This window comes from Oncorhynchus mykiss, chromosome 5 (genome assembly GCF_057628025.1).
Source record: "Oncorhynchus mykiss isolate SJ-2025 chromosome 5, ASM5762802v1, whole genome shotgun sequence".
Taxonomy (NCBI): domain Eukaryota; kingdom Metazoa; phylum Chordata; class Actinopteri; order Salmoniformes; family Salmonidae; genus Oncorhynchus; species Oncorhynchus mykiss.
Window position 1 is genome coordinate 93,272,321 of NC_143026.1, and position 27,500 is coordinate 93,299,820.

The 27,500-nt window shown below is 45.4% G+C and overlaps 1 protein-coding gene across 17 annotated transcripts in view; it reads left to right on the plus strand.

Moving 5' to 3' along the window:
• Nucleotides 1-27,500, plus strand: part of LOC110523050 (kinesin-like protein KIF1A) — a 145,273-nt gene that overhangs the window by 42,607 nt on the left and 75,166 nt on the right. For 15 of the 17 annotated variants that reach the window (XM_090236434.1, XM_090236438.1, XM_090236436.1 and 12 more), the window contains exons 7-15: nucleotides 883-994; nucleotides 3,023-3,100; nucleotides 4,472-4,537; nucleotides 4,640-4,736; nucleotides 6,762-6,840; nucleotides 11,971-12,113; nucleotides 17,928-18,061; nucleotides 18,233-18,312; nucleotides 22,549-22,624. In XM_090236434.1, the coding sequence (XP_090092560.1) occupies nucleotides 883-994; nucleotides 3,023-3,100; nucleotides 4,472-4,537; nucleotides 4,640-4,736; nucleotides 6,762-6,840; nucleotides 11,971-12,113; nucleotides 17,928-18,061; nucleotides 18,233-18,312; nucleotides 22,549-22,624 (865 nt within the window). Of the gene's footprint in view, nucleotides 1-882; nucleotides 995-3,022; nucleotides 3,101-4,471; nucleotides 4,538-4,639; nucleotides 4,737-5,870; nucleotides 5,932-6,761; nucleotides 6,841-11,970; nucleotides 12,114-17,927; nucleotides 18,062-18,232; nucleotides 18,313-22,548; nucleotides 22,625-27,500 lie in introns of those variants that run through there. The other 2 variants (XM_090236449.1, XM_090236450.1) reach the window with 1 other exon arrangement.

Sequence of the window (27,500 nt, forward strand, 5' to 3'; positions counted from 1 at the left end):
TGTTCTGTGGTGTTGCATCTTACAGGATGTTCTGTGGTGTTACATCTTACAGGATGTTCTGTGGTGTGACATCATACAGGATGTTCTGTGTTGTGACATCATACAGGATGTTCTGTGTTGTGACATCATACAGGATGTTCTGTGGTGTTACATCTTACAGAATGTTCTGTGTTGTGACATCATACAGGATGTTCTGTGGTGTGACATCATACAGAATGTTCTGTGTTGTGACATCATACAGGATGTTCTGTGGTGTGACATCATACAGAATGTTCTGTGTTGTGACATCATACAGAATGTTCTGTGTTGTGACATCATACAGAATGTTCTGTGGTGTTGCATCTTACAGGATGTTCTGTGGTGTTACATCTTACAGGATGTTCTGTGGTGTGACATCATACAGGATGTTCTGTGGTGTGACATCATACAGGATGTTCTGTGGTGTCACATCATACAGGATGTTCTGTGGTGTGACATCATACAGGATGTTCTGTGGTGTGACATCATACAGGATGTTCTGTGGTGTGACATCATACAGGATGTTCTGTGGTGTCACATCATACAGGATGTTCTGTGGTGTGACATCATACAGGATGTTCTGTGGTGTAACATCATACAGGATGTTCTGTGGTGTGACATCATACAGGATGTTCTGTGGTACCACATCATACAGGATGTTCTGTGGTGTGACATCATACAGGATGTTCTGTGGTGTTGTTGAAGTGACACAGATCAGGGTCATGTTCAGTGGGGCACACGGTACGGGACAAATTTAAAAAAAATTATTGGACAAGTCCAGGAAAGGTAAATCCTGTTTCCGTCAGTTTTCTTCAATTTTGGTGTCAAGTGAACGTGACCCCAACATTCTCTTCTTCTCTGCAGGACGGTTGCCGCCACCAACATGAACGAGACTAGCAGTCGCTCCCACGCTGTGTTCAACATCATCTTCACTCAGAAACGACACGATGCTGAGACCGATAACACCTCTGAGAAGGTAAGGGCCGCCGTCTCGGACAGAAAGATCTCACTTCATACTATGCAGTGAAGTGTAACCAGGTTTGAATCTCCTTGCTTCCGCTCTCCTCACGTTCTTCTTAAAGTCCAGGTATCAGATAATAGACCCTAACAGATATGTATGTAGTTGTTGCTGTATTAATAAGCAATAAAGCCCGAGGGGAAGTGGTATATGGCTAATGTACCACGGCTAAGGGCTGTTCTTAGTCACGACTCAACGCGGAGTACCTGGATACAGCCCGCGGTATATTGGCCATATGCCACAAACCCACGAGGTGCCTTATAGCTATTATAAACTGGTTACCAAAGTCATTAGAGCAGTAAAAATACATGTTTTGTCATACCCGTGGTATACGGTCTGATAAACCACAGCTGTCAGCCAATCAGCATTCAGGGCTCGAACCACCCAGTTTACAATAACTAATATACATGGGTTCTATGACTCACACGTTGGGGGAACATATTGGCTGTAGTAGCCTACTGTACATGGTTTACATGGCTGTGAGGATTTCCCTAGAATATGACAACAACATATAGAATGTTTATAGAATAAACATTGAATTTAATCAATTACCTGTGGAAATACGTATTTGAGTGAACAGTAGCAAGAATGTTTGGTTTAAGTTTGCAGCTATCAGTCTAGTTGTCTAGGTTTAGGATATTTACTAGCCCATACCAGTGACAAACTAAGATAGCTACAGTACCAGTCAAAAGTTGACACACCTACTCATTCACAGGTTTTTGATTATTTTGACTATTTTCTACATTTCAGAATAACAGTGAAGCCATCAAAACTATGAAATAACACATATGGAATCATGTAGTAACCAAAAAAGTGTTAAACAGATCAAAATATATTTTATAGTTGAGATTCTTCAAAGTAGCCACCCTTTGCCTTGATGACAACTTTGCACACTCCTGGCATTCTCTCAACCAGCTTCACCTGGAATTATTTTCCAAAAGTCTTGAAGGAGTTCCCACATACGCTGAGCACTCGTTGGCTGCTTTTCCTTCACTCTGCAGACCAACTCATCCCAAACCATCTCAATTGGTTTCATCCTGATGCAGCACTCCATCACTCTCCTTCTTGGTCAAAATAGCACTTACACAGCCTGGAGGTGTGATGGGTCATTGTCCTCCTGGCGCCACAGAATGGCCGATTTAGTCCAACGCACAACCCCCCCCCCCCCCCCCCCCCCGCCCCTTGCTCTATACAGTAACAGTGACCTCCGTGACCTCCAGGGATGAAATGTGCCCTTCAGATTGACGAGCGGACGCCTTATTCTCACAAATGTATCCCACGTTTTACTACATTTAAAAAAAAATAATAATCGTGTGACGGTGGGTGACCTTAGGTGTTTTGTAGGGATTCCCCCCCCCCCCCGAAAGTTAGAGTTGATTTGGAGAAAATAACAAACCCAACTTTTAGAATAACATTATAGTATTATAAATAATGGATTTAAATCAAGTGCTCTAAGTTACTATTATTAAATGAGTTTCTGGCATTGAGGGAAAAATGAGGTGCTACACTGCCTTTAAAACATCAGAGGGATGTGAGGAGAGAGGACTAGAGAAACAGAGGGACATTATTCTGAGATTCATCCAAAGCTCTCTGTAAACTGCTTGAACTCTGTGATTTCAAGGACATAATTTTTTTTTTTATGAATTGCTGTTTTGTTGTTTTGTTATCAGTGCTTGCGTCCATAGCTCCATTTATCAATTTCAGATTGGTTTTAGTTGCTCCAGCCTCATCCCTCAGCTGCATATAAGGAAAAAGAGTTATTGGGTGCTATTGGACTGAAAAAACGAATTAAGGATTGAGGCTTTAAAGCTAATTGGAAAAAAGTCACTTGTCGCCCTACATGTGCCTGTGAGGGCACTTGATAATGTGTCTGTGACATTGTGAAGGAGGTTGACTGGTGCCAACTGTTGCTGCCAACTGTGAGAATAAAGGATTTTAGTTTAGCTAATGCATATCCCTGCACTCCCATTGACATTTCTGTCACAGGTCAGCAAAATCAGCCTGGTGGATTTGGCCGGCAGCGAGAGGGCCGACTCTACAGGCGCCAAAGGGACCCGGCTCAAGGTTTCTCCCTCCTCTGTCTTTCTCCCTCCTCCGCCTCTTCATCCTCTGCTTCTTCATCCTCTGCCTCTTCATCCTGTCTTTCTCCTTCCTCTGTCTTTCTCCTTCCTCTGTCTTTCTTCCTACTCTGCCTCTTCATCCTCTCCGTCTTCATCCTGTCTTTCTCCCTCCTCTACCTCTTCATCCTCTCCGTCTTCATCCTGTCTTTCTCCCTCCTCTGCCTCTTAATCCTCTCCGTCTTCATCCTGTCTTTCTCCCTCCTCTGCCTCTTCATCCTCTCCGTCTTCATCCTGTCTTTCTCGCTCCTCTGTCTTCCTCCCTCCTCTGTCTCTTCATCCTCCGCTTCTTCATCCTCTGCCTCTTCATCCTCTCCGTCTTCATCCTGTCTTTCTCCTTTCTCTGTCTTTCTCCCTCCTCTGTCTCTTCATCTTCTCCGTCTTCATCCTGTCTTTCTCCCTCCTCTGTCTTCCTCCCTCCTCTGTCTCTTCATCCTCCGCTTCTTCATCCTCTGCCTCTTCATCTTCTCTGTCTTCATCCTGTCTTTCTCCTTCCTCTGTCTTTCTCCCTCCTCTGCCTCTTCATCCTGTCTTTCTCCTTTCTCTGTCTTTCTCCCTCCTCTGCCCCTTCATCCTGTCTTTCTCCTTCCTCTGTCTTTCTCCCTCCTCTGTCTCTTCATCCTCCGCCTCTTCATCCTGTCTTTCTCCCTCCTCTGTCTTTCTCCCTCCTCTGCATCTTCATCCTGTCTTTCTCCTTCCTCTGTCTTTCTTCCTACATTGCCTCTTCATCCTCCGCCTCTTCATCCTCTCCGTCTTCATCCTGTCTTTCTCCTTCCTCTGTCTTTCTCCCTCCTCTGTCTCTTCATCCTCCGCCTCTTCATCCTGTCTTTCTCCCTCCTCTGTCTTTCTCCCTCCTCTGCATCTTCATCCTGTCTTTCTCCTTCCTCTGTCTTTCTTCCTACATTGCCTCTTCATCCTCCGCCTCTTCATCCTCTCCGTCTTCATCCTGTCTTTCTCCTTCCTCTGTCGTTCTTCCTACTCTGTCTCTTCATCCTCTGCCTCTTCATCCTCTCCGTCTTCGTCCTGTCTTTCTCCTTCCTCTGTCTTTCTTCCTCCTCTGTCCCTTCATCCTCTTCTTCCTCTTCCTCTCCCTCTGCTTCTTTGTTACATAGTTTTCAAGTTTCCATTTTTCTAGTTTTCAGTCTTTGTGTAATGAATACATTTGAATTATTAAACATGTTATGTACTGCTCGTAGTGAGTTTTTTGGTGTTTACCTAGGGGTATCTTTTTTCTTGTGAGGCGATTGAGTTGCGTTTGGCCATATTATTCTTCGACTTCCATTGAAAAATATTTTTGCTGTCCTTTGTCCTGTTACAGGAAGGAGCAAACATCAACAAATCTCTGACCACTCTGGGGAAAGTCATCTCTGCCTTGGCCGAAGTGGTATGGATGAGTTATATTTATACACATGGATCATTAATATTTAGTTTTACAAATATAGGCTGGAAAATAACGTTTCTCTTTTATTATTCACTTTTTTTGTAGGATTCTGCACAAAATAAGAACAAGAAGAAAAAGAAAGTGGAGAGTCACATCCCTTACAGAGATTCTGTGTTGACCTGGCTACTGAGAGAGAACTTAGGTGGGAACTAACTTTACAGAGATTCTGTGTTGACCTGGCTACTGAGAGAGAACTTAGGTGGGAACTAACTTTACAGAGATTCTGTGTTGACCTGGCTACTGAGAGAGAACTTAGGTGGGAACTAACTTTACAGAGATTCTGTGTTGACCTGGCTACTGAGAGAGAACTTAGGTGGGAACTAACTTTACAGAGATTCTGTGTTGACCTGGCTACTGAGAGAGAACTTAGGTGGGAACTAACTTTACAGAGATTCTGTGTTGACCTGGCTACTGAGAGAGAACATAGGTGGGAACTAACTTTACAGAGATTCTGTGTTGACCTGGCTACTGAGAGAGAACTTAGGTGGGAACTAACTTTACAGAGATTTTGTGTTGACCTGGCTACTGAGAGAGAACTTAGGTGGGAACCTTTAACTGTCACTTTCATTGTAACGATGAGACCAAGGTGCAGCGTGAGATTAATGCATTCTTCTTTTATTAAAACGAAGAATACTTAGACAAACTAACAAAACAATAAAAATGAACGTGACGCTATAAACACTAGTGCTGACACAGGCAGCTATGCATAAACAATAACCCACAGATAAGGAATATGGCTACCTAAATATGATTCCCAATCAGAGACAACAATAAACAGCTGCCTCTGATTGATAACCATTCTAGGCAACCGTAGACATATAAACACCTAGACTACAAAAACCCAGAGACAATACAAAAACACACATACCACCCTCGTCACACCATAACCAAAATAATAAAGAAAACAAAGATAACTAAGGTCAGGGCGTGACATTAACATTACAGAGATTCTGTGTTGACCTGGCTACTGAGAGAGAACTTAGGTAGGAACCTTTAACTTTACAGAGATTCTGTTTTGACCTGGCTACTGAGAGAGAACTTAGGTAGGAACCTTTAACTTTACAGAGATTCTGTGTTGACCTGGCTACTGAGAGAGAACTTAGGTAGGAACCTTTAACTTTACAGAGATTCTGTTTTGACCTGGCTACTGAGAGAGAACTTAGGTAGGAACCTTTAACTTTACAGAGATTCTGTTTTGACCTGACCACTGAGAGAGAACGTAGGTGGGAACTAACTTTACAGAGATTCTGTGTTGACCTGGCTACTGAGAGAGAACTTAGGTGGGAACTAACTTTACAGAGACTCTATGTTGACCTGGCTACTGAGAGAGAACTTAGGTAGGAACCGTTAACTAAGCTAGCATATGGAATTGTTTTAATATGGTCATACCACGGATCATTTAGCTATTTGATTCTGAATTTTAGGACCCCTTTTAGGTATCAATTTAGGTAGGAACCGTTATTTTTATGATTAGTTAAAATATTGTATTTGTCCGTTGATACTATAGCTCATAGAGCCGCATTGAATGAAACATTCATGAATGGCAACACATTATGGAATACGGTTTTGAAGTGTCTGTCCTATAGTTAGGCCATATAAGAAAGCTCAGGAAATATTGTCGGTTTTTTTGGGACACATATTCTTTTTTTGTTGGCACTAAACTACCTCCACACTTCCATTCATTTTTTTTTACGGGTTGCCTTCAGACGAGTCCCGTGACACATCGTGTCCGTGAGAGTCCCATCTTTCCATAGAGGGGTCATATTAGTTTGTAGGACAAACGGTTCAGACACTTCAGACTTTCTCGTGAGAAGACCAACTGTCAGGACGTCTCGTGGTCTGACGAACAAAGCTGTAGCGCGGCTACCTTTCACCGCAGATGCGGAAGGCCGACATCGGAGGATGCGGTGGACTGAGACGCAGCCCACAAAATCTGATATATTTAGCTTAAATTGAAGGATTTTGACGGGAATGGTTTTATTATGTAACTTAGATTGACAATTGATCAATAGACGTATTACCTCACCTTGCTCAATGAACATTCAGACTAGTTTACTAACTCTGAGCCCAGAAAAAAATCTTGCTGACTTCATATAAATCCTACGTATGTAAACGGTCTTAATCAATCTGATAGACCCTAATTCTTCTGATCTTCTGTTTTGCTCAGGGGGAAACTCTCGAACTGCCATGGTTGCTGCTCTCAGTCCAGCTGACATCAACTATGACGAGACTCTCAGCACACTCAGGTACAAGAATAAAAGGATGAGAGAACTCTCTCTCTCTCAATTCAAGGGGCTTTATTGGCATGGGAAACATGTGTTAACATTGCCAAAGCAAGTGGAGTAGATAATATACAAAAGTGAAGTAAACAATAAAAATGAACAGTAAACATTACACATACAGAAGTTTCAAAACAATAAAGACATTACAAATGTCATATTATATATATACAGTGTTGTAACAATGTACAAATGGTTAAAGTACACAAGGGAAAATAAATAAGCATAAATATGGATTGTATTTACAATGGTGTGTGTTCTTCACTGGTTGCCTGTGTACTCTGTTTAGGGCCAAATAGCATTCTAGTTTGCTCTGTTTTTTTGTTAATTCTTTCCAATGTGTCAAGTAATTATCTTTTTGTTTTCTCATGATTTGGTTGGGTCTAACTGTGCTGCTGTCCTGGGGCTCTGTGGGGTGTGTTTGTGTTTGTGAACAGAGCCCCAGGACTAGCTTGCTTAGGGGACTCTTCTCCAGGTTCATCTCTCTGTAGGTGATGGCTTTGTTATGGGAGGTTTGGGAATCACTTCCTTTTAGGTGGCTGTAGAATTTAACGGCTCTTTTCTGGATTTTGATAATTGTTGGGTATCGGCCTAATTCTGCTCTGCATGCATTATTTGGTGTTTTACATTGTACACGGGGGATATTTTTGCAGAATTCTGTATGCAGAGTCTCAATTTGGTGTTTGTCCCATTTTGTGAAGTCTTGGTTGGTGAGAGGACCCCAGAACTCACAACCGTAAAGGGCAATGGGCTCTATGACTGATTCAAGTATTTTTAGCCAGATCCTAATTGGTATGTTGAAATGTATGTTCCTTTTGATGGCATAGAAGGCCCTTCTTGCCTTGTCTCTCAGATCGTTCACAGCTTTGTGGAAGTTACCTGTGGCGCTGATGTTTAGGCTTCTTGCATGTATAGTTTTTTGTGTGCTCTAGGACAACAGTGTCTAGATGGAATTTGTATTTGTGGTCCTGGCGACTGGACCTTTTTTGGAACACCATTATTTTGTTCTTACTGAGATTTACTGTCAGTGCCCAGGTCTGAAAGAATCTGTGCAGAAGATCTAGGTGCTGCTGTAGGCCCTCCTTGGTTGGTGACAGAAGCACCAGATCATCAGCAAACAGTAGACATTTGACTTCAGATTCTAGCAGAGTGAGGCCGGGTGCTGCAGACTTTTCTACTGCCCTCACCAATTCATTGATATATATGTTGAAGAGGGTGGGGCTTAAGCTGCATCCCTGTCTCACCCCACTGCGCTGTGTGAAGAAATGTGTGTGTTTTTTGCCAATTTAACTGCACACTTGTTGTTTGTGTACATGGATTTTATAATGTCGTATGTTTTACCCCCAACACCACTTTCCATCAATTTGTATAGCAGACCCTCATGCCAAATTGAGTCGAAGACTTTTTTGAAATCAACAAAGCATGAGAAGACTTTGCCTTTGTTTTGGTTTGTTTGGTTGTCAATTAGGGTGTGCAGGGTGAATACATGGTCTGTTGTACGGTAATTTGGTAAAAAGCCCATTTGACATTTGCACAGTACATTGTTTTCATTGAGGAAATGTACGAGTCTGCTGTTAATGATAATGCAGAGGATTTTCCCAAGGTTACTGTTGACGCATATTCCACGGTAGTTATTGGGGTCAAATTTGTCTCCACTTTTGTGGATTGGGGTGATCAGTCCTTGGTTCCAAATATTGGGGAAGATGCCAGAGCTAAGGATGATGTTAAAGAGTTTTAGTATAGCCAATTGGAATTTGTTGTCTGTATATTTGATCATTTCATTGAGGATACCATCAACACCACAGGCCTTTTTGGGTTGGAGGGTTTTTATTTTGTCCTGTAACTCATTCATTGTAATTGGAGAATCCAGTGGGTTCTGGTAGTCTTTAATAGTTGATTCTAAGATTTGTATTTGATCATGTATATGTTTTTGCTCTTTATTCTTTGTTAAAGAACCAAAAAGATTGGAGAAGTGGTTTACCCATACATCTCCATTTTGGATAGATACTTCTTCGTGTTGTTGTTTGTTTAGTGTTTACCAATTTTCCCAGAAGTGGTTAGAGTCTACGGATTCTTCAGTTACATTGAGCTGATTTCTGACGTGTTGTTCCTTCGTTTTCCGTAGTGTATTTCTGTATTGTTTTAGTGATTCACCATAGTGAAGGCGTAGACTCAGGTTTCCCGGGTCTCTATGTTTTTGGTTGGACAGGTTTCTCAATTTCTTTCTTAGATTTTTGCATTCTTCATCAAACCATTTATCATTGTTGTTCATTTTCTTCGGTTTTCTATTTGAGATTTTTAGATTTGATAGGGAAGCTGAGAGGTCAAATATACTGCCAAGTTTACACCTTCACTATTGCAGTGGAATGTTTTACCCAGGAAATGGTCTAAAAGGGATTGAATTTGTTGTTGCCTAATTGTTTTTTGGTAGGTTTCCAAACTGCATTCCTTCCATCTATAGCATTTCTTAATGTTACTCAGTTCCTTTGGCTTTGATGCCTCGTGATCGGGTATTGCTCTGTTCAAGTAGACTGTGATTTTGCTGTGGTCTGATAGGGGTGTCAGTGGGCTGACTGTGAACGCTCTGAGAGACTCCGGGTTGAGGTCAGTGATAAAGTAGTCTACAGTACTACTGCCAAGAGATGAGCTATAGGTGTACCTACCATAGGAGTCCCCTCGAAGCCTACCATTGACTATGTACATACCCAGCGTGCAACAGAGCTGCAGGAGTTGTGACCCGTTTTTGTTTGTTATGTTGTCATAGTTGTGCCTAGGGGGGCATATGGGGGAGGGAATGCTGTCACCTGCACACCTGCAATGCTGTCACCTCTCTCTCGCTCTCTCTCTCTCTCTCCCTCTTTCTCTCTCTCTCTCTCTTTCTCTCTCTCTCCCTCTTTCTCTCTCTCTCCCTCTTTCTCTCTCTCTCCCTCTTTCTCTCTCTCTCCCTCTTTCTCTCTCTCCCTCTTTCTCTCTCTCTCTCTCTCTTTCTCTCTCTCTCCCTCTTTCTCTCTCTCTCCCTCTTTCTCTCTCTCTCCCTCTTTCTCTCTCTCTCTCTCTCCCTCTTTCTCTCTCTCTCCCTCTTTCTCTCTCTCTCTCTCTCCCTCTTTCTCTCTCTCTCCCTCTTTCTCTCTCTCTCCCTCTTTCTCTCTCTCCCTCTTTCTCTCTCTCTCTCCCTCTTTCTCTCTCTCCCTCTTTCTCTCTCTCTCCCTCTTTCTCTCTCTCTCGCTCTTTCTCTCTCTCTCGCTCTTTCTCTCTCTCTCCCTCTTTCTCTCTCTCTCTCCCTCTTTCTCTCTCTCTCCCTCTTTCTCTCTCTCTCTCTCTCCCTCTTTCTCTCTCTCCCTATTTCTCTCTCTCTCCCTCTCTACCACACAGCAGCTGATCAGTGATGATTTGAAGGACAAGGCCCTGTAAAGAGACCTATCTTCGTATTGCATAACAACAGATGATGTTTTCCTCCAGGGCTTGTTCTCTGTGTCAGCTCCACTCTTCAAACACCCTTCAAAGTTACAGCTACAGTGTTACACTGCTGAATGGTGTAATCGAGTACCCACTCAGGAGATGCCACTTTTTTGCATATGTGATGAGACCTGAGGAGGACAGAGGAGGACAGAGGAGCACTGACATGATGAGACCTGAGGAGAACAGAGGAGCACTGACACGATGAGACCTGAGGAGGACAGAAGAGCACTGACATGATGAGACCTGAGAAGGACAGAGGAGCACTGACATGATGAGACCTGAGGAGGACAGAGGAGCACTAATATGATGAGACCTCAGGTCTCAGTGCTCCTCTCCCCTCCTCAGGTCTCAGTGCTCCTCTCCCCTCCTCAGGTCTCAGTGCTCCTCTCCCCTCCTCAGGTCCCAGTGCCCCTTTCCCCTCCCCAGGTCTCAGTGCCCCTCTCCCCTCCTCAGGTCTCAGTGCCCCTCTCCCCTCCTCAGGTCTCAGTGCTCCTCTCCCCTCCTCAGGTCCCAGTGTTCCTCTCCCCTCCTCAGGTCCCAGTGCTCCTCTCCCCTCCTCAGATCTCATCATGTCAGTGCTCCTCTGTCCTCCTCAGGTCTCAGTGCTCCTCTGTCCTCCTCAGGTCTCAGTGCTCCTCTCCCCTCCTCAGGTCCCAGTTCTCCTCTCCCCTCCTCAGGTCTCAGTGCTCCTCTCCCCTCCTCAGGTCTCAGTGCTCCTCTCCCCTCCTCAGGTCCCAGTGCCCCTCTCCCCTCCTCAGATCTCATCATGTCAGTGCTCCTCTGTCCTCCTCGGGTCCCAGTGCTCCTCTCCTCAGGTCTCAGTGCTCCTCTCTCCTCCTCAGGTCCCATTGCTCCTCTCCCCTCCTCAGATCTCATCATGTCAGTGCTCCTCTCCCCTCCTCAGTTCCCTGTGCTCCTCTCCCATCCTCAGGTCTCGGTGCTCCTCTCCCCTCCTCAGGTCCCAGTTCTCCTCTCTCCTCTTCAGATCTCATCATGTCAGTGCTCCTCTCCCCTTCTCAGGTCCCAGTGCTCCTCTCCCCTCCTCAGGTCCCAGTGCTCCTCTCCCCTCCTCAGGTCCCTGTGCTCCTCTCCCCTCCTCAGGTCTCAGTGATCCTCTCTCCTCCTCAGGTCCCAGTGCTCCTCTCCCCTCCTCAGATCCCAGTGCTCCACTCCTCAGGTCCCAGTGCTCCTCTCCCCTTCTCAGGTCTCAGTGCTCCTCTCCCCTTCTCAGGTCCCAGTGCACCCCTCCTTCTCAGGTCTCAGTGCTCCTCTCCTCTTCTCAGGTCCCAGTGCACCCCTCCTTCTCAGGTCCCAGTGCTCCCCTCCTTAGGTCCCAGTGCTCCCCCTCCTCCTCAGGCCCCAGTGCTCCCCCTCCTCCTCAGGTCCCAGTGCTCCCCCTCCTCCTCAGGTCCCTGTGCTCCCCCTCCTCCTCAGGTCCCAGTGCTCCCCTCCTCCTCAGGTCCCAGTGCTCCCCTCCTCAGGTCCCAGTGCTCCCCTCCTCAGGTCCCAGTGCTCCCCTCCTCAGGTCCCAGTGCTCCTCCCTCCCTCCTCAGGTCCCAGTGCTCCCCTCCTCAGGTCCCAGTGCTCCTCCCTTCCTCCTCAGGTCTCATCATGTTGGTGCTCCTCTTCCCACATCAGGTATGCAGATAGAGCCAAACAGATCCGCTGTAACGCTGTCATCAATGAGGACCCTAACAACCGATTGGTCCGTGAGCTGAAAGAGGAGGTGTGTCGCCTGAGGGACCTCCTCCTATCCCAGGGACTGGGAGACATCCTCGAAAGTAAGGGATTGTCCAATCTGCTGTCCTTCCACCATTTTCATAAAGGTTGACTCTGAAATGGCATCCTATTTCCTATGTAGTTCAATATGGGCCCTGGTCAAAAGTAGTGCACTACATAGGGAATAGGGTGCCATAGGGCCCTGGTCAAAAGTATTGCACTATATAGGGAATAAGGGTGCCATTTGGTCCTAACATGACCTTAAAGGGATTCTCGGGTACTTTTGTATACTTGTTAGCTAGAAGTAGTGCCCACGAGCCAAAGTAGTGTCCCTGAAAATTGTGTGCAGATGTGTGCCCCACGTGCACCACAAATGTACAGATATGTGCCCCTCGTCATTTCTCTCTCTCTCTCTCTCTCTTTCTCTCTCTCTCTCTCCCTCACCCCCCCCCCCCCCCCTCTCTCTCTCTCTCTCTCGTCTGTGGGTTAAGAGAAGAGTGTGTGGATTGGTCTTATTTTCCTGGCTCAGTATGTTAGCAGAACCAGTAGGTTAGCAGGACCAGTATGTTAGCAGGACCAGTATGTTATCAGAACCAGTATGTTATCAGAACCAGTATGTTATCAGAACCAGTATGCTAGCAGAACCAGTATGTTATCAGAACCAGTATGCTAGCAGAACCAGTATGTTAGCAGAACCAGTATGTTAACAGGACCAGTAGGTTAGCAGAACCAGTATGTTACCAGGACCAGTATGTTAGCAGAACCAGTATGCTAGCAGAACCAGTATGTTAGCAGAACCAGTATGCTAGCACCACCAGTATGTTAGCAGAACCAGTATGTTAGCAGAACCAGTAGGCTAGCAGAACCAGTATGTTAGCACCACCAGTATGTTATCAGAACCAGTATGTTATCAGAACCAGTATGCTAGCAGAACCAGTATGCTAGCAGAACCAGTATGTTGTCAGAACTAGTATGCTAGCAGAACCAGTATGCTAGCAGAACCAGTATGTTATCAGAACCAGTATGCTAGCAGAACCAGTATGTTATCAGAACCAGTATGCTAGCACCACCAGTATGTTAGCACCACCAGTATGTTAGCAGAACCAGTATGTTATCAGAACCAGTAGGCTAGCAGAACCAGTATGCTAGCACCACCAGTATGTTAGCAGAACCAGTATGTTAGCAGAACCAGTAGGCTAGCAGAACCAGTATGTTAGCACCACCAGTATGGTATCAGAACCAGTAAGCTAGCAGAACCAGAATGCTAGCAGAACCAATATGCTAGCAGAACCAGTATGTTATCAGAACCAGTGTGTTAGCACCACTAGTATGCTAGCAGAACCAGTATGCTAGCAGAACCAGTATGTTAGCAGAACCAGCATGCTAGCAGAACCAGTATGTTATCAGAACCAGTATGTTATCAGAACCAGTATGTTATCAGAACTAGAATGTTAGCAGAACTAGTATGTTAGCAGAACCAGTATGCTAGCAGAACCAGTATGTTATCAGAACCAGTATGTTATCAGAACTAGAATGTTAGCAGAACTAGTATGTTAGCAGAACCAGCATGCTAGCAGAACCAGTATGTTATCAGAACCAGTATGTTATCAGAACCAGTATGTTATCAGAACTAGAATGTTAGCAGAACTAGTATGTTAGCAGAACCAGTATGCTAGCAGAACCAGTATGCTAGCAGAACCAGAATGCTAGCAGAACCAGTATGCTAGCAGAACCAGAATGCTAGCAGAACCAGTATGTTAGCAGAACCAGTATGTTGGCACCAGCTGTTCAGCTAACACTGAGTGAATGAGTGAATCCCTCACAGTTTTGTTTTCCTGTCTCTCCTCTTGTCTTTCTCTGTGTTCTCTCTCTCTTTCTCTCCTAGCATACAAGGGGCCAGCGCTTGGCACTGACATTGCTGGTTTGAAATGTGTGTTACTGTTTCTCTCTCTACTGTTTCTCTCTCTACTGTTTCTCTCTCTACTGTTTCTCTCTACTGTTTCTCTCTACTGTTTCTCTCTCTACTGTTTCTCTCTCTACTGTTTCTCTCTCTCTACTGTTTCTCTCTCTACTGTTTCTCTCTACTGTTTCTCTACTGTTTCTCTCTCTACTGTTTCTCTCTCTACTGTTTCTCTCTCTACTGTTTCTCTCTACTGTTTCTCTTTACTCTTTCTCTCTGTTTCTCTCTACTGTTTCTCTCTCTACTGTTCCTCTCTCTACTGTTTCTCTCTCTACTGTTTCTCTCTACTGTTCCTCTCTGCTGTTTCTCTCTCTACTGTTTCTCTCTACTGTTTCTCTCTCTACTGTTTCTCTCTCTACTGTTTCTCTCTACTGTTTCTCTCTACTGTTTCTCTCTCTACTGTTTCTCTCTACTGTTTCTCTCTCTACTGTTTCTCTCTCTACTGTTTCTCTCTACTCTTTCTCTCTACTGTTTCTCTCTACTGTTTCTCTCATGTTTCTCTCTCTACTGTTTCTCTCTCTGCTGTTTCTCTCTCTCTACTGTTTCTCTCTCTACTCTTTCTCTCTCTACAGTTTCTCTCTGTACTGTTTCTCTCTGTACTGTTTCTCTCTCTACTGTTTCTCTCTCTACTGTTTCTCTCTCTACTGTTTCTCTCTATTGTTTCTCTCTCTACTGTTTCTCTCTCTCTACTGTTTCTCTCTCTACTGTTTCTCTCTCTACTGTTTCTCAGTCTCTACTGTTTCTCTGTCTACTCTTTCTCTCTCTACTGTTTCTCTCTCTACTGTTTCTCTGTCTACTCTTTCTCTCTCTACTGTTTCTCTCTCTACTGTTTCTCTCTGTACTGTTTCTCTCTCTACTTTTTCTCTCTACTGTTTCTCTCTCTACTGTTTCTCTCTCTACTGTTTCTCTCTCTACTGTTTTTCTCTACTGTTTCTCTCTACTGTTTCTCTCTCTACTGTTTCTCTCTCTACTTTTTCTCTCTACTGTTTCTCTCTCTACTGTTTCTCTCTCTCTACTGTTTCTCTCTCTACTGTTCCTCTCTACTGTTTCTCTCTACTTTTTCTCTCTACTGTTTCTCTCTCTACTGTTTCTCTCTCTACTGTTTCTCTCTACTGTTTCTCTCTCTACTGTTTTTCTCTCTACTGTTTCTCTCTCTACTGTTTTTCTCTCTACTGTTTCTCTCTCTACTGTTTCTCTCTCTACTGTTTCTCTCTCTACTGTTTCTCTCTATTGTTTCTCTCTCTACTGTTTCTCTCTCTACTGTTTCTCTCTCTACTGTTTCTCTCTACTGTTTCTCTCTCTACTGTTTCTCTCTCTACTGTTTCTCTCTCTACTGTTTCTCTCTCTACTGTTTCTCTCTCTACTGTTTCTCTCTCTACTGTTTTTCTCTCTACTGTTTCTCTCTCTACTGTTTCTCTCTCTACTTTTTCTCTCTACTGTTTCTCTCTCTACTGTTTCTCTCTCTACTGTTTCTCTCTCTACTGTTTCTCTCTCTACTGTTTCTCTCTCTACTGTTTCTCTCTACTGTAGTTTGCTATCTCATTTTTTTTTACATTGCTATTAGCTACTGTGTTTCAACAGATGGCCTCCAAATGTATGGTGGTAGAAGTGTTGTGTGCCATCTTGGCTTAACAGAAAGTATACGGACTGGTGTTTTTCTTTGAATTGGTTGCTGTGTTGATATAGCAGCACCTACCTGCCTACGGTGTTCCTCTGTGTTGCTATAGCAGCACCTACCTGCCTACTGTGCTCCTCCGTGTTGCTATAGCAGCACCTACCTGCCTACGGTGTTCCTCTGTGTTGCTATAGCAGCACCTACCTGCCTACTGTGCTCCTCCGTGTTGCTATAGCAGCACCTACCTGCCTACTGTGTTCCTCTGTGTTGCTATAGCAGCACCTACCTTCCTACTGTGCTCCTCTGTGTTGCTATAGCAGCACCTACCTGCCTACTGTGCTCCTCTGTGTTGCTATAGCAGCACCCGCCTGCCTACTATGTTCCTCTGTGTTGCTATAGCAACACCTACCTGCCTACTGTGTTCCTCTGTGTTGCTATAGCAACACCTGCCTGCTTACTGTGTTCCTCTGTGTTGCTATAGCAGCACCTACCTGCCTACTGTGTTCCTCTGTGTTGCTATAGCAGCACCTGCCTGCCTACTATGTTCCTCTGTGTTGCTATAGCAACACCCGCCTGCCTACTATGTTCCTCTGTGTTGCTATAGCAACACCCGCCTGCCTACTATGTTCCTCTGTGTTGCTCTACCAGAACCAACTGCAATGCTGAGAGTCGTTGTTCCATACAAGGTTGCAGAGACCTTTCAGCACATTATTCCCAAATGAACCACGTCAAAATTCCCTTTTAGTATATTGCGTTCACATAGTGAACCGTGACAAAACACTGGCTTTCTTAATATAACCAGATATCATTTGATAGAGAATGTGAAGCTCTTGTAAAATCTGCGAGATTGGAAAATCAACAACATTTTAGGGTGATCAGTAATCCGTTAGTACAGTCATGAATCTCAAACCTCACTTACAGCACAGTCAATCCCTGTTCTATCTGCTTTTCAACGGAAGACCTTCCGCTTGGTACTCTGCAGTAGAAGAGGATTTCCTGTTACAGTAATCGGTTTGGGAAGGATGGTTTTTACAGTAATAGTGTTTGGTAAGGATGGTTTTTACAGTAATAGGGTTTGGTAAGGATGGTTTTTACAGGAATAGGTTTGGTAAGGATGGTTTTTACAGGAATAGGTTTGGTAAGGATGGTTTTTACAGGAATAGGTTTGGTAAGGATGGTTTTTACAGTAATATGTTTAGGTAAGGATGGTTTTTACAGTATTATGTTTTGGTAAGGATGGTTTTTACAATAATAGGTTTGGTAAGGATGGTTTTTACAGTAATAGGTTTAGGTAAGGATGGTTTTTACAGTAATATGTTTAGGTAAGGATGGTTTTTACAGTAATATGTTTTGGTAAGAATGGTTTTTAGAGTAGCTGGTGAAGCAGTTAGTGAATCTCATTAGCTTTTAGATGACATTTGATGTCCATAGTATGGTCTGGCTAGTGGCTAGTGGCTAGAGGCTAGTGGCTAGTGGCTAGAGGCTAGTGGCTAGTGGCTAGAGGCTAGTGGCTAGTGGCTAGAGGCTAGTGGCTAGTGGCTAGAGGCTAGAGGCTAGAGGCTGGTGGCTAGTGGCCTGTAAGGAAGGAAACCACAGCCCCTGTCAATACAATACAGTCCAGTCTTTTGTGTGTTCTTAGTGTGGTGTTTCATCGTTATATTTTTATTCAAACATGCTTTTGGCCTTGAGATGGAGAGCTTGATGTAGAGTCAATAGATTGAATAGTGCTTTAGACTGACAATACATGTAGTGTTGTATGCAGTAGGGCACTAACCTCATTCAGGAAGATGGGTGACAGTGTTGAATTGAGGATTCTGATAGGTCTCACTGACTGCTAATGCTTTGCTTGAAGCTCGATGGCATATTGAGCATCTGGCTTGATGTTAGATCTTATTATTTTAGCTTAGCCCCTCCAGTCTCTCTGTATGCCCATTACTGCCATATATTTTGTGTTCTTCTTCTTTTTTTGCGTGGCTTTCTGCATGCAGGGCTGCTTCTGTCTTCTCTTTCTGGTGTCCTTCTTACTCTCAGTTAATGTTTCACTTTGTGTTTCAGATTCATTTCAAGCTACTTCTGTCCTCTGTCCTCTGTCCTCTGTTATCTGTCTTCTGTCTTCTGTCCTCTGTCTTTTTCTATATTCTTTCCGCTTCTCTCCATCTTTCTTACCTCCCTGTCCCTGCTCTATCCCCACTTCCTGTCCTGCCCGCCTGTTTCCTGTGCCCCGCCTGACAGACCTATCCAATTTTAAGAATAATGACAATAATCGCTAATCTGTCAATCAAAATTATGATCTCTCCACAGTGACCAATGCCATGACGGGGATGAGCCCCTCCCCCTCTTTGTCCGCCCTTTCCAGTCGAGCCGGATCTATCGCCAGCCTCCACGACCGCATCATGATCAGCCCTGGCAGCGAGCAGGCCATCGAGAGACTCAAGGTGAACTGAACACGGATTGGTTGATTAATTTATTGATTAATTGACTGATCGATTAATTCATTGATTACAGTCATTCATAATACCCCTCGCCCCACATATTGAACATAGACTCTGGGGGGGGTGAGGGAGTTGACACACCCTCAGATATGAATGATTTTGTGATTTCATCAGGAAACAGAGAAAATCATCGCAGAGCTCAATGAGACCTGGGAGGAGAAACTTCGCAGAACAGAAGCCATCAGAATGGAAAGGTGAGTTCTTTCAGCTTCTACATCTCTACTTACAGTATAGACCTGCCTGCAGATAGTCAAGAAAGACACCTACAGTATCCGGCTCCAAGGACCATGAAGATTAGGTGACCATTGAAAGGCCCCTACAGTATCTGGCTCCAAGGACCATGAAGATTAGGTGACCATTGAAAGGCCCCTACAGTATCTGGCTCCAAGGACCATGAAGATTAGGTGACCATTGAAAGGCCCCTACAGTATCTGGCTCCAATGACCATGAAGATTAGGAGACCATTGAAAGGCCCCTACAGTATCTGGCTCCAAGGACCATGAAGATTAGGAGACCATTGAAAGGCCCCTACAGTATCTGGCTCCAAGGACCATGAAGATTAGGAGACCATTGAAAGGCCCCTACAGTATCTGGCTCCAATGACCATGAAGATTAGGAGACCATTGAAAGGCCCCTACAGTATCTGGCTCCAAGGACCATGAAGATTAGGAGACCATTGAAAGGCCCCTACAGTATCTGGCTCCAAGGACCATGAAGATTAGGAGACCATTGAAAGGCCCCTACAGTATCTGGCTCCAAGGACCATGAAGATTAGGAGACCATTGAAAGGCCCCTACAGTATCTGGCTCCAAGGACCATGAAGATTAGGAGACCATTGAAAGGCCCCTACAGTATCTGGCTCCAAGGACCATGAAGATTAGGAGACCATTGAAAGGCCCCTACAGTATCTGGCTCCAAGGACCATGAAGATTAGGAGACCATTGAAAGGCCCCTACAGTATCCGGCTCCAAGGACCATGAAGATTAGGAGACCATTGAAAGGCCCCTACAGTATCTGGCTCCAAGGACCATGAAGATTAGGAGACCATTGAAAGGCCCCTACAGTATCTGGCTCCAAGGACCATGAAGATTAGGAGACCGTTGAAAGGCCCCTACAGTATCTGGCTCCAAGGACCATGAAGATTAGGAGACCATTGAAAGGCCCCTACAGTATCCGGCTCCAAGGACCATGAAGATTAGGAGACCATTGAAAGGCCCCTACAGTATCCGGCTCCAAGGACCATGAAGATTAGGAGACCATTGAAAGGCCCCTACAGTATCTGGCTCCAAGGACCATGAAGATTAGGAGACCATTGAAAGGCCCCTACAGTATCCGGCTCCAAGGACCATGAAGATTAGGAGACCATTGAAAGGCCCCTACAGTATCTGGCTCCAAGGACCATGAAGATTAGGAGACCATTGAAAGGCCCCTACAGTATCTGGCTCCAAGGACCATGAAGATTAGGAGACCATTGAAAGGCCCCTACAGTATCCGGCTCCAAGGACCATGAAGATTAGGAGACCATTGAAAGGCCCCTACAGTATCTGGCTCCAAGGACCATGAAGATTAGGAGACCATTGAAAGGCCCCTACAGTATCTGGCTCCAAGGACCATGAAGATTAGGAGACCATTGAAAGGCCCCTACAGTATCTGGCTCCAAGGACCATGAAGATTAGGAGACCATTGAAAGGCCCCTACAGTATCTGGCTCCAAGGACCATGAAGATTAGGAGACCATTGAAAGGCCCCTACAGTATCTGGCTCCAAGGACCATGAAGATTAGGAGACCATTGAAAGGCCCCTACAGTATCTGGCTCCAAGGACCATGAAGATTAGGAGACCATTGAAAGGCCCCTACAGTATCCGGCTCCAAGGACCATGAAGATTAGGAGACCATTGAAAGGCCCCTACAGTATCTGGCTCCAAGGACCATGAAGATTAGGAGACCATTGAAAGGCCCCTACAGTACCTGGCTCCAAAGACCATGAAGATTAGGAGACCATTGAAAGGCCCCTACAGTATCTGGCTCCAAGGACCATGAAGATTAGGAGACCATTGAAAGGCCCCTACAGTATCTGGCTCCAAGGACCATGAAGATTAGGAGACCATTGAAAGGCCCCTACAGTATCTGGCTCCAAGGACCATGAAGATTAGGAGACCATTGAAAGGCCCCTACAGTATCTGGCTCCAATGACCATGAAGATTAGGAGACCATTGAAAGGCCCCTACAGTATCTGGCTCCAAGGACCATGAAGATTAGGAGACCATTGAAAGGCCCCTACAGTATCTGGCTCCAAGGACCATGAAGATTAGGAGACCATTGAAAGGCCCCTACAGTATCTGGCTCCAATGACCATGAAGATTAGGAGACCATTGAAAGGCCCCTACAGTATCTGGCTCCAAGGACCATGAAGATTAGGTGACCATTGAAAGGCCCCTACAGTATCTGGCTCCAAGGACCATGAAGATTAGGTGACCATTGAAAGGCCCCTACAGTATCTGGCTCCAAGGACCATGAAGATTAGGAGACCATTGAAAGGCCCCTACAGTATCTGGCTCCAATGACCATGAAGATTAGGAGACCATTGAAAGGCCCCTACAGTATCTGGCTCCAAGGACCATGAAGATTAGGAGACCATTGAAAGGCCCCTACAGTATCTGGCTCCAAGGACCATGAAGATTAGGAGACCATTGAAAGGCCCCTACAGTATCTGGCTCCAATGACCATGAAGATTAGGAGACCATTGAAAGGCCCCTACAGTATCTGGCTCCAAGGACCATGAAGATTAGGAGACCATTGAAAGGCCCCTACAGTATCTGGCTCCAAGGACCATGAAGATTAGGAGACCATTGAAAGGCCCCTACAGTATCTGGCTCCAAGGACCATGAAGATTAGGAGACCATTGAAAGGCCCCTACAGTATCTGGCTCCAAGGACCATGAAGATTAGGAGACCATTGAAAGGCCCCTACAGTATCTGGCTCCAAGGACCATGAAGATTAGGAGACCGTTGAAAGGCCCCTACAGTATCTGGCTCCAAGGACCATGAAGATTAGGAGACCATTGAAAGGCCCCTACAGTATCCGGCTCCAAGGACCATGAAGATTAGGAGACCATTGAAAGGCCCCTACAGTATCTGGCTCCAATGACCATGAAGATTAGGAGACCATTGAAAGGCCCCTACAGTATCTGGCTCCAAGGACCATGAAGATTAGGAGACCGTTGAAAGGCCCCTACAGTATCCGGCTCCAAGGACCATGAAGATTAGGAGACCATTGAAAGGCCCCTACAGTATCTGGCTCCAAGGACTATGAAGATTAGGAGACCATTGAAAGGCCCCTACAGTATCTGGCTCCAAGGACCATGAAGATTAGGAGACCATTGAAAGGCCCCTACAGTATCTGGCTCCAAGGACCATGAAGATTAGGAGACCATTGAAAGGCCCCTACAGTATCTGGCTCCAAGGACCATGAAGATTAGGAGACCATTGAAAGGCCCCTACAGTATCTGGCTCCAAGGACCATGAAGATTAGGAGACCATTGAAAGGCCCCTACAGTATCTGGCTCCAAGGACCATGAAGATTAGGAGACCATTGAAAGGCCCCTACAGTATCTGGCTCCAAGGACCATGAAGATTAGGAGACCATTGAAAGGCCCCTACAGTATCTGGCTCCAAGGACCATGAAGATTAGGAGACCATTGAAAGGCCCCTACAGTATCTGGCTCCAAGGACCATGAAGATTAGGAGACCATTGAAAGGCCCCTACAGTATCTGGCTCCAAGGACCATGAAGATTAGGAGACCATTGAAAGGCCCCTACAGTATCTGGCTCCAAGGACCATGAAGATTAGGAGACCATTGAAAGGCCCCTACAGTATCTGGCTCCAAGGACCATGAAGATTAGGAGACCATTGAAAGGCCCCTACAGTATCTGGCTCCAAGGACCATGAAGATTAGGAGACCGTTGAAAGGCCCCTACAGTATCTGGCTCCAAGGACCATGAAGATTAGGAGACCATTGAAAGGCCCCTACAGTATCTGGCTCCAAGGACCATGAAGATTAGGAGACCGTTGAAAGGCCCCTACAGTATCTGGCTCCAAGGACCATGAAGATTAGGAGACCATTGAAAGGCCCCTACAGTATCTGGCTCCAAGGACCATGAAGATTAGGAGACCATTGTAAAACTGTCAATTCACTTTTTTTTCTTTTTTTTATGAATCTGGCAAAGAAGCATTTTGTAATTAAACATTTTTTGACAGTACAGTGAGAAATGTAGAGAAGGGGGGGGGGGGGGGCAGAGAGCAGAGTCATAGACAGAGCAGGGGTCATAGACAGAACCCCCCCCCCCCCCCCCCCCTCGTCAGGGGGCATGTGGTCCAGAGTCAGAAGCGCTACATTGGATGACATCACAACTCTCTGTTCTCTTCCACAGAGAGGCCCTGCTGGCTGAGATGGGTGTGGCCATGAGGGAAGATGGAGGAACTGTGGGAGTTTTCTCCCCCAAGAAGGTAAGACAGCTACACATCACAGAATACATGTTTTTTTTTAAATATATATATTTTTACCTTTATTTAACTAGGCAAGTCAGCTAAGAACACATTCTTATTTTCAATGACGACCTAGGAACAGTGGGTTAACTGCCTGTTCAGGGGCAGAACGACAGATTTGTACCTTGTCAGCTCGGGGATTTGAACTTGCTAGTCCAGCGCTCTAACCACTAGGCTACCCTGCCGCCCCGTGTCACATGTCTTCAACATTAATAGTATGAACTCGAATAGTGTAATCAACAAATGTACCATGGATGAGGGTGAGCAGGAGAACAAGCAATGTTTAATTTGATGCTTTCTATCAGGTATCAAGGGTTAGACCCAGAAGCAGACCGTGTCGAAGTAACAATGTTTATTACAGCAACAGGGGCAAAGGTACAGGACAGGACGGCAGGCAGAGTGGTCAGGTGGGCGGGTACAGGGTTAGGACAATCAAGTGTCAAAAACCATGAGCTTGAGAAAAGAGAGACTGGGGGAAAAACTGGAGCTGACACAAAAAAACGCTGGTTGACTTGACAAGACGAACTGGCAACATACAAACAGAGAACACAGGGGATAATGAGGGGAGATGGGCGACACCTGGAGGGAGGTGGAGACAATCACAAAGACAGGTGAAACAGATCAAGGTATGACACATTCATGTTGATTTACTTCCAAGCCCTCGACATCACAGCAGAGCAGAAAGCCTGAGGCTGTGTTCATAGACACAGTAGGGCTGTTTTCACCCAATGAGGTTGGTCCCTCTGCAGTGTCTCCTACACACTCCTCTCCTCTCTGGAGTCTCCTACACACTCCTCTCCTCTCTGGAGTCTCCTACACACTCCTCTGCTCTCTGGAGTCTCATACACAATCCTCTCCCCTCTGGAGTCTCCTACACACTCCTCTCCCCTCTGGAGTCTCCTACACACTCCTCTCCTCTCTGGAGTCTCCTACACACACTCCTCTGGAGTCTCCTACACACTCCTCCCCTCTCTGGAGTCTCCTAGATTCTCCTCTCTGGAGTCTCCTACACACTCCTCTTCTCTCTGGAGTCTCCTACACACTCCTCTTCTCTCTGGAGTCTCCTACACACTCCTCCCCTCTCTGGAGTCTCCTACACACTCCTCTCCCCTCTGGAGTCTCCTACACACACTCCTCTGGAGTCTCCTACACACTCCTCCCCTCTCTGGAGTCTCCTAGATTCTCCTCTCTGGAGTCTCTTACACACTCCTCTTCTCTCTGGAGTCTCCTACACACTCTTCTCCCCTCTGGAGTCTCCTAGATTCTCCTCTCTGGAGTCTCCTACACACTCCTCTTCTCTCTGGAGTCTCCTACACACTCTTCTCCCCTCTGGAGTCTCCTAGATTCTCCTCTCCGGAGTCTCCTACACACTCCTCTCCTCTCTGGAGTCTCCTACACACTCTTCTCCCCTCTGGAGTCTCCTAGATTCTCCTCTATGGAGTCTCCTACACACTCCTCTCCTATCTGGAGTCTCCTACACACTCTTCTCCCCTCTGGAGTCTCCTACACACACTCCTCTGGAGTCTCCTACACACTCCTCTGGAGTCTCCTACACACTCCTCTGGAGTCTCCTACACACTCCTCTTCTCTCTGGAGTCTCCTACACACTCCTCTCCTCTCTGGAGTCTCCTACACACTCGTCTCCCCTCTGGAGTCTCCTACACACACTCCTCTGGAGTCTCCTAGATACTCCTCTCCTCTCTGGTGTCTCCTACACACTCCTCTCCCCTCTGGAGTCTCCTACACACTCCTCCCTCTCTGGAGTCTCCTAGATACTCCTCTCTGGAGTCTCCTACACACTCCTCTGGAGTCTCCTACACACTCCTCTTCTCTCTGGAGTCTCCTACACACTCCTCCCTCTCTGGTCTCCTACACACACCTCTCTGGAATCTCCTAGATTCTCCTCTCCTCTCTGGAGTTTCCTACACACTCCTCTCTGGAGTCTCCTTCACACACTCCTCTGGAGTCTCCTAGATACTCCTCTCCTCTCTGGTGTCTACTACACACTCCTCTGGAGTCTCCTAGATACTCCTCTCCTCTCTGGTGTCTCCTACACACACTCCTCTGGAGTCTCCTAGATATTCCTCTCCTCTCTGGTGTCTCCTACACACTCATCTCCCCTCTGGAGTCTCCTACACACACATACACTACACACACACAGTCTCCTACACACACCGCAAGCGTATCGGAAGTATCGGTACAGCCAATCTGCCAACTTCTGCCTGTAGTGTCCCAACAGATTGGGCTACACACTCTCACTAAAGATGAGATTCTCACAAACACATGTCAGTTGTTTTGTTCTACGACTGCCCACAGGCCTCACAAGACTCGCCTGAAGATACCAGTCAAAAACATGAATGGAAGTAAAGTGGATTCAGAATCTATTCAGACACCTTGACTTTGTCCACATTTAGTTTTTTTACAGCCTTATTCTAAAATGGATTCCAATGTTTTTTTTTCTCCCTCATCACAATTGGCCCAGCATCGTCCGGGTTTGGCCGGTGTAGGCCCACATTGTAAATAAGAATTTGTTCTTAACTGACTTTCCTAGTTAAAAAAAATAAAATTAAAATTTGATTTATACACAAAACCCCATAATGACAAAGCAAAAACACTTAAAAAAAAAACGTTTGCTCATAAATGTTTTTCATCACAATGACATAAGGATTCAGACCCTTTATTCAGGGCGAGACCCAGATGCAGACACGGGCGGCAGATGGTTTGAGTCTCTGATATTTATTATAATCCAAGGGGCAGGCACGAGAATATCATAAACTAGGTCAGAGTCCAGGAGGTACAGAGTGGCAGGCAGACTCGAGGTCAGGGCAGGCAGTATGGTAAGGCAGGCGGGTTCAGAGTCAGGGCAGGCAAGGGTCAAAAACGGGAGGACTAGCAAAACAGAGAAAAGGAAAAATCAGGAAAACATGCTGGTTGACAAAACAAGATGAACTAGTAACAGACAAACAGAGATCACAGGAATAAATACCCAGGGGATAATGGGGAAAACAGGTGACACCTGACAGGGATCACAGGAATAGGTACCCAGGGGATAATGGGGAAAACAGGTGACACCTGACAGGGATCACAGGAATAGGTACCCAGGGGATAATGGGGAAAACAGGTGACACCTGACAGGGATCACAGGAATAGGTACCCAGGGGATAATGGGGAAAACAGGTGACACCTGGAGATGGGTGGAGACAATCACAAAGACAGGTGAAACAGATCAGGGCGTGACAGTTGAAGCACCGATTACAGCCTTGAGTCTTCTTGAGTATGACGCTACAAGATTGGCACACCTGTATTTGGGGAGTTTCTCCCAATTTTCTCTGCAGATCCTCTCAAGCTCTGTCAGGTTGGATGGGAAGCGACACTGCACGGCTATTTTCAGGTCTCTCCAGAGATGTTCGATCGGGTTCAAGTCCGGGCTCTGGCTGGGCCACTCAAGGACACTCAGAGACTTGTCTCAAAGCCACTCCTGCGTTGTCTTGTCTGTGTGCTTAGGGTCGTTGTTTGTTGGAAGGTGAACTTTCACCCTAGTCTGAGGTCCTGAGTGCTCTGGAGCAGGTTTTCACCGAGGATCTCTGAGTACTTTGCTCCGTTCATCTGTCCCTCGATCTAGACTAGTCTCCCAGTCCCTGACGATGAAATTCCTGGAAATTCCTGTGTCCCTGTTCTTCCATGGTCACCAGACATGTCACCTAACAGCAACTTTGCGCAGCCATTGAATCAGGCCACAATAAACCGCCTTATCAACTCTATGCGAAGGAGATGTATTTGCGCTACATGAGACAAATGCTGTTCACACCAGATACTGACTGGTTTTCTGATCCACACTTAAGGTGTCTGTGACCAACAGAAGCATATCTGTATTCCCAGTCACGTGAAATCCATAGATTAGGGCCTCATGAATTTATTTAAATTGACTGATTTCCTGATACGAACTGTAACTCAGCAAAATCTTTGAAATGGTTGCATGTTGAGTTCAGTGATACATTCGTCTCTGTAGCCCTATTTGGAAACTGCCATGCCATGTACAGATTTACAGCGGCGGCGGAGATCCACCAACTGTTTCCTTTTTAATTTGGTCTCCTTATGTCAAATAGGACTTTGATTAATTTAGTCTTCCCCTTTTTAATCTACTACATTATTCATAGTAAACAAAGCCCTACTCACTGTGCTGTCAAACAGCAGAGAGATGCGAGTGCAGAAAAGTAAACACATTATGTATGCGTTTGCTATATTTAGTCCTATTTATAGCACTTCTGTTTGCTAGAAGAGCCATCTGTGTTTGATGGATATTAGTAATGCTGTGGATCTCCTAGAGACTGTCTGCATGTCTTAAAACTCGGCATCATCTACTATAGTGAATGTCTAGTTGTGTCCAAAATGCCACCGTAGTCTCTTCATAGTGCCCCTTTGGGCCTTGGGCAAAAATAGTGTACTATATAGGGAATAGAGTTCTGTTTAGGACGCAGGCTCTGTGTTTATCTACCTGCAACAGATCTATGCTCTGTGTTTATCTACCTGCAACAGATCTATGCTTTGTGTTTATCTACCTGTAGCAGATCTATGCTCTGTGTTTATCTACCTGTAGCAGATCTATGCATGAGTATATTTTTATTCAATTAAAATGTGATGTTGGAATAAGTGACTGAATATATTGATCTGAAATGAGGTTGAACAGATTATATGAATCTATATGAACTCATATGAACCCATATGAACCTATATGAACCAATGTGAACCTATATGAATCTATGTGAACCCATATGAACCTATACAAATCTATGTGAATCTATATGAACCCTTATGAAACTATGAACCCATATGAATC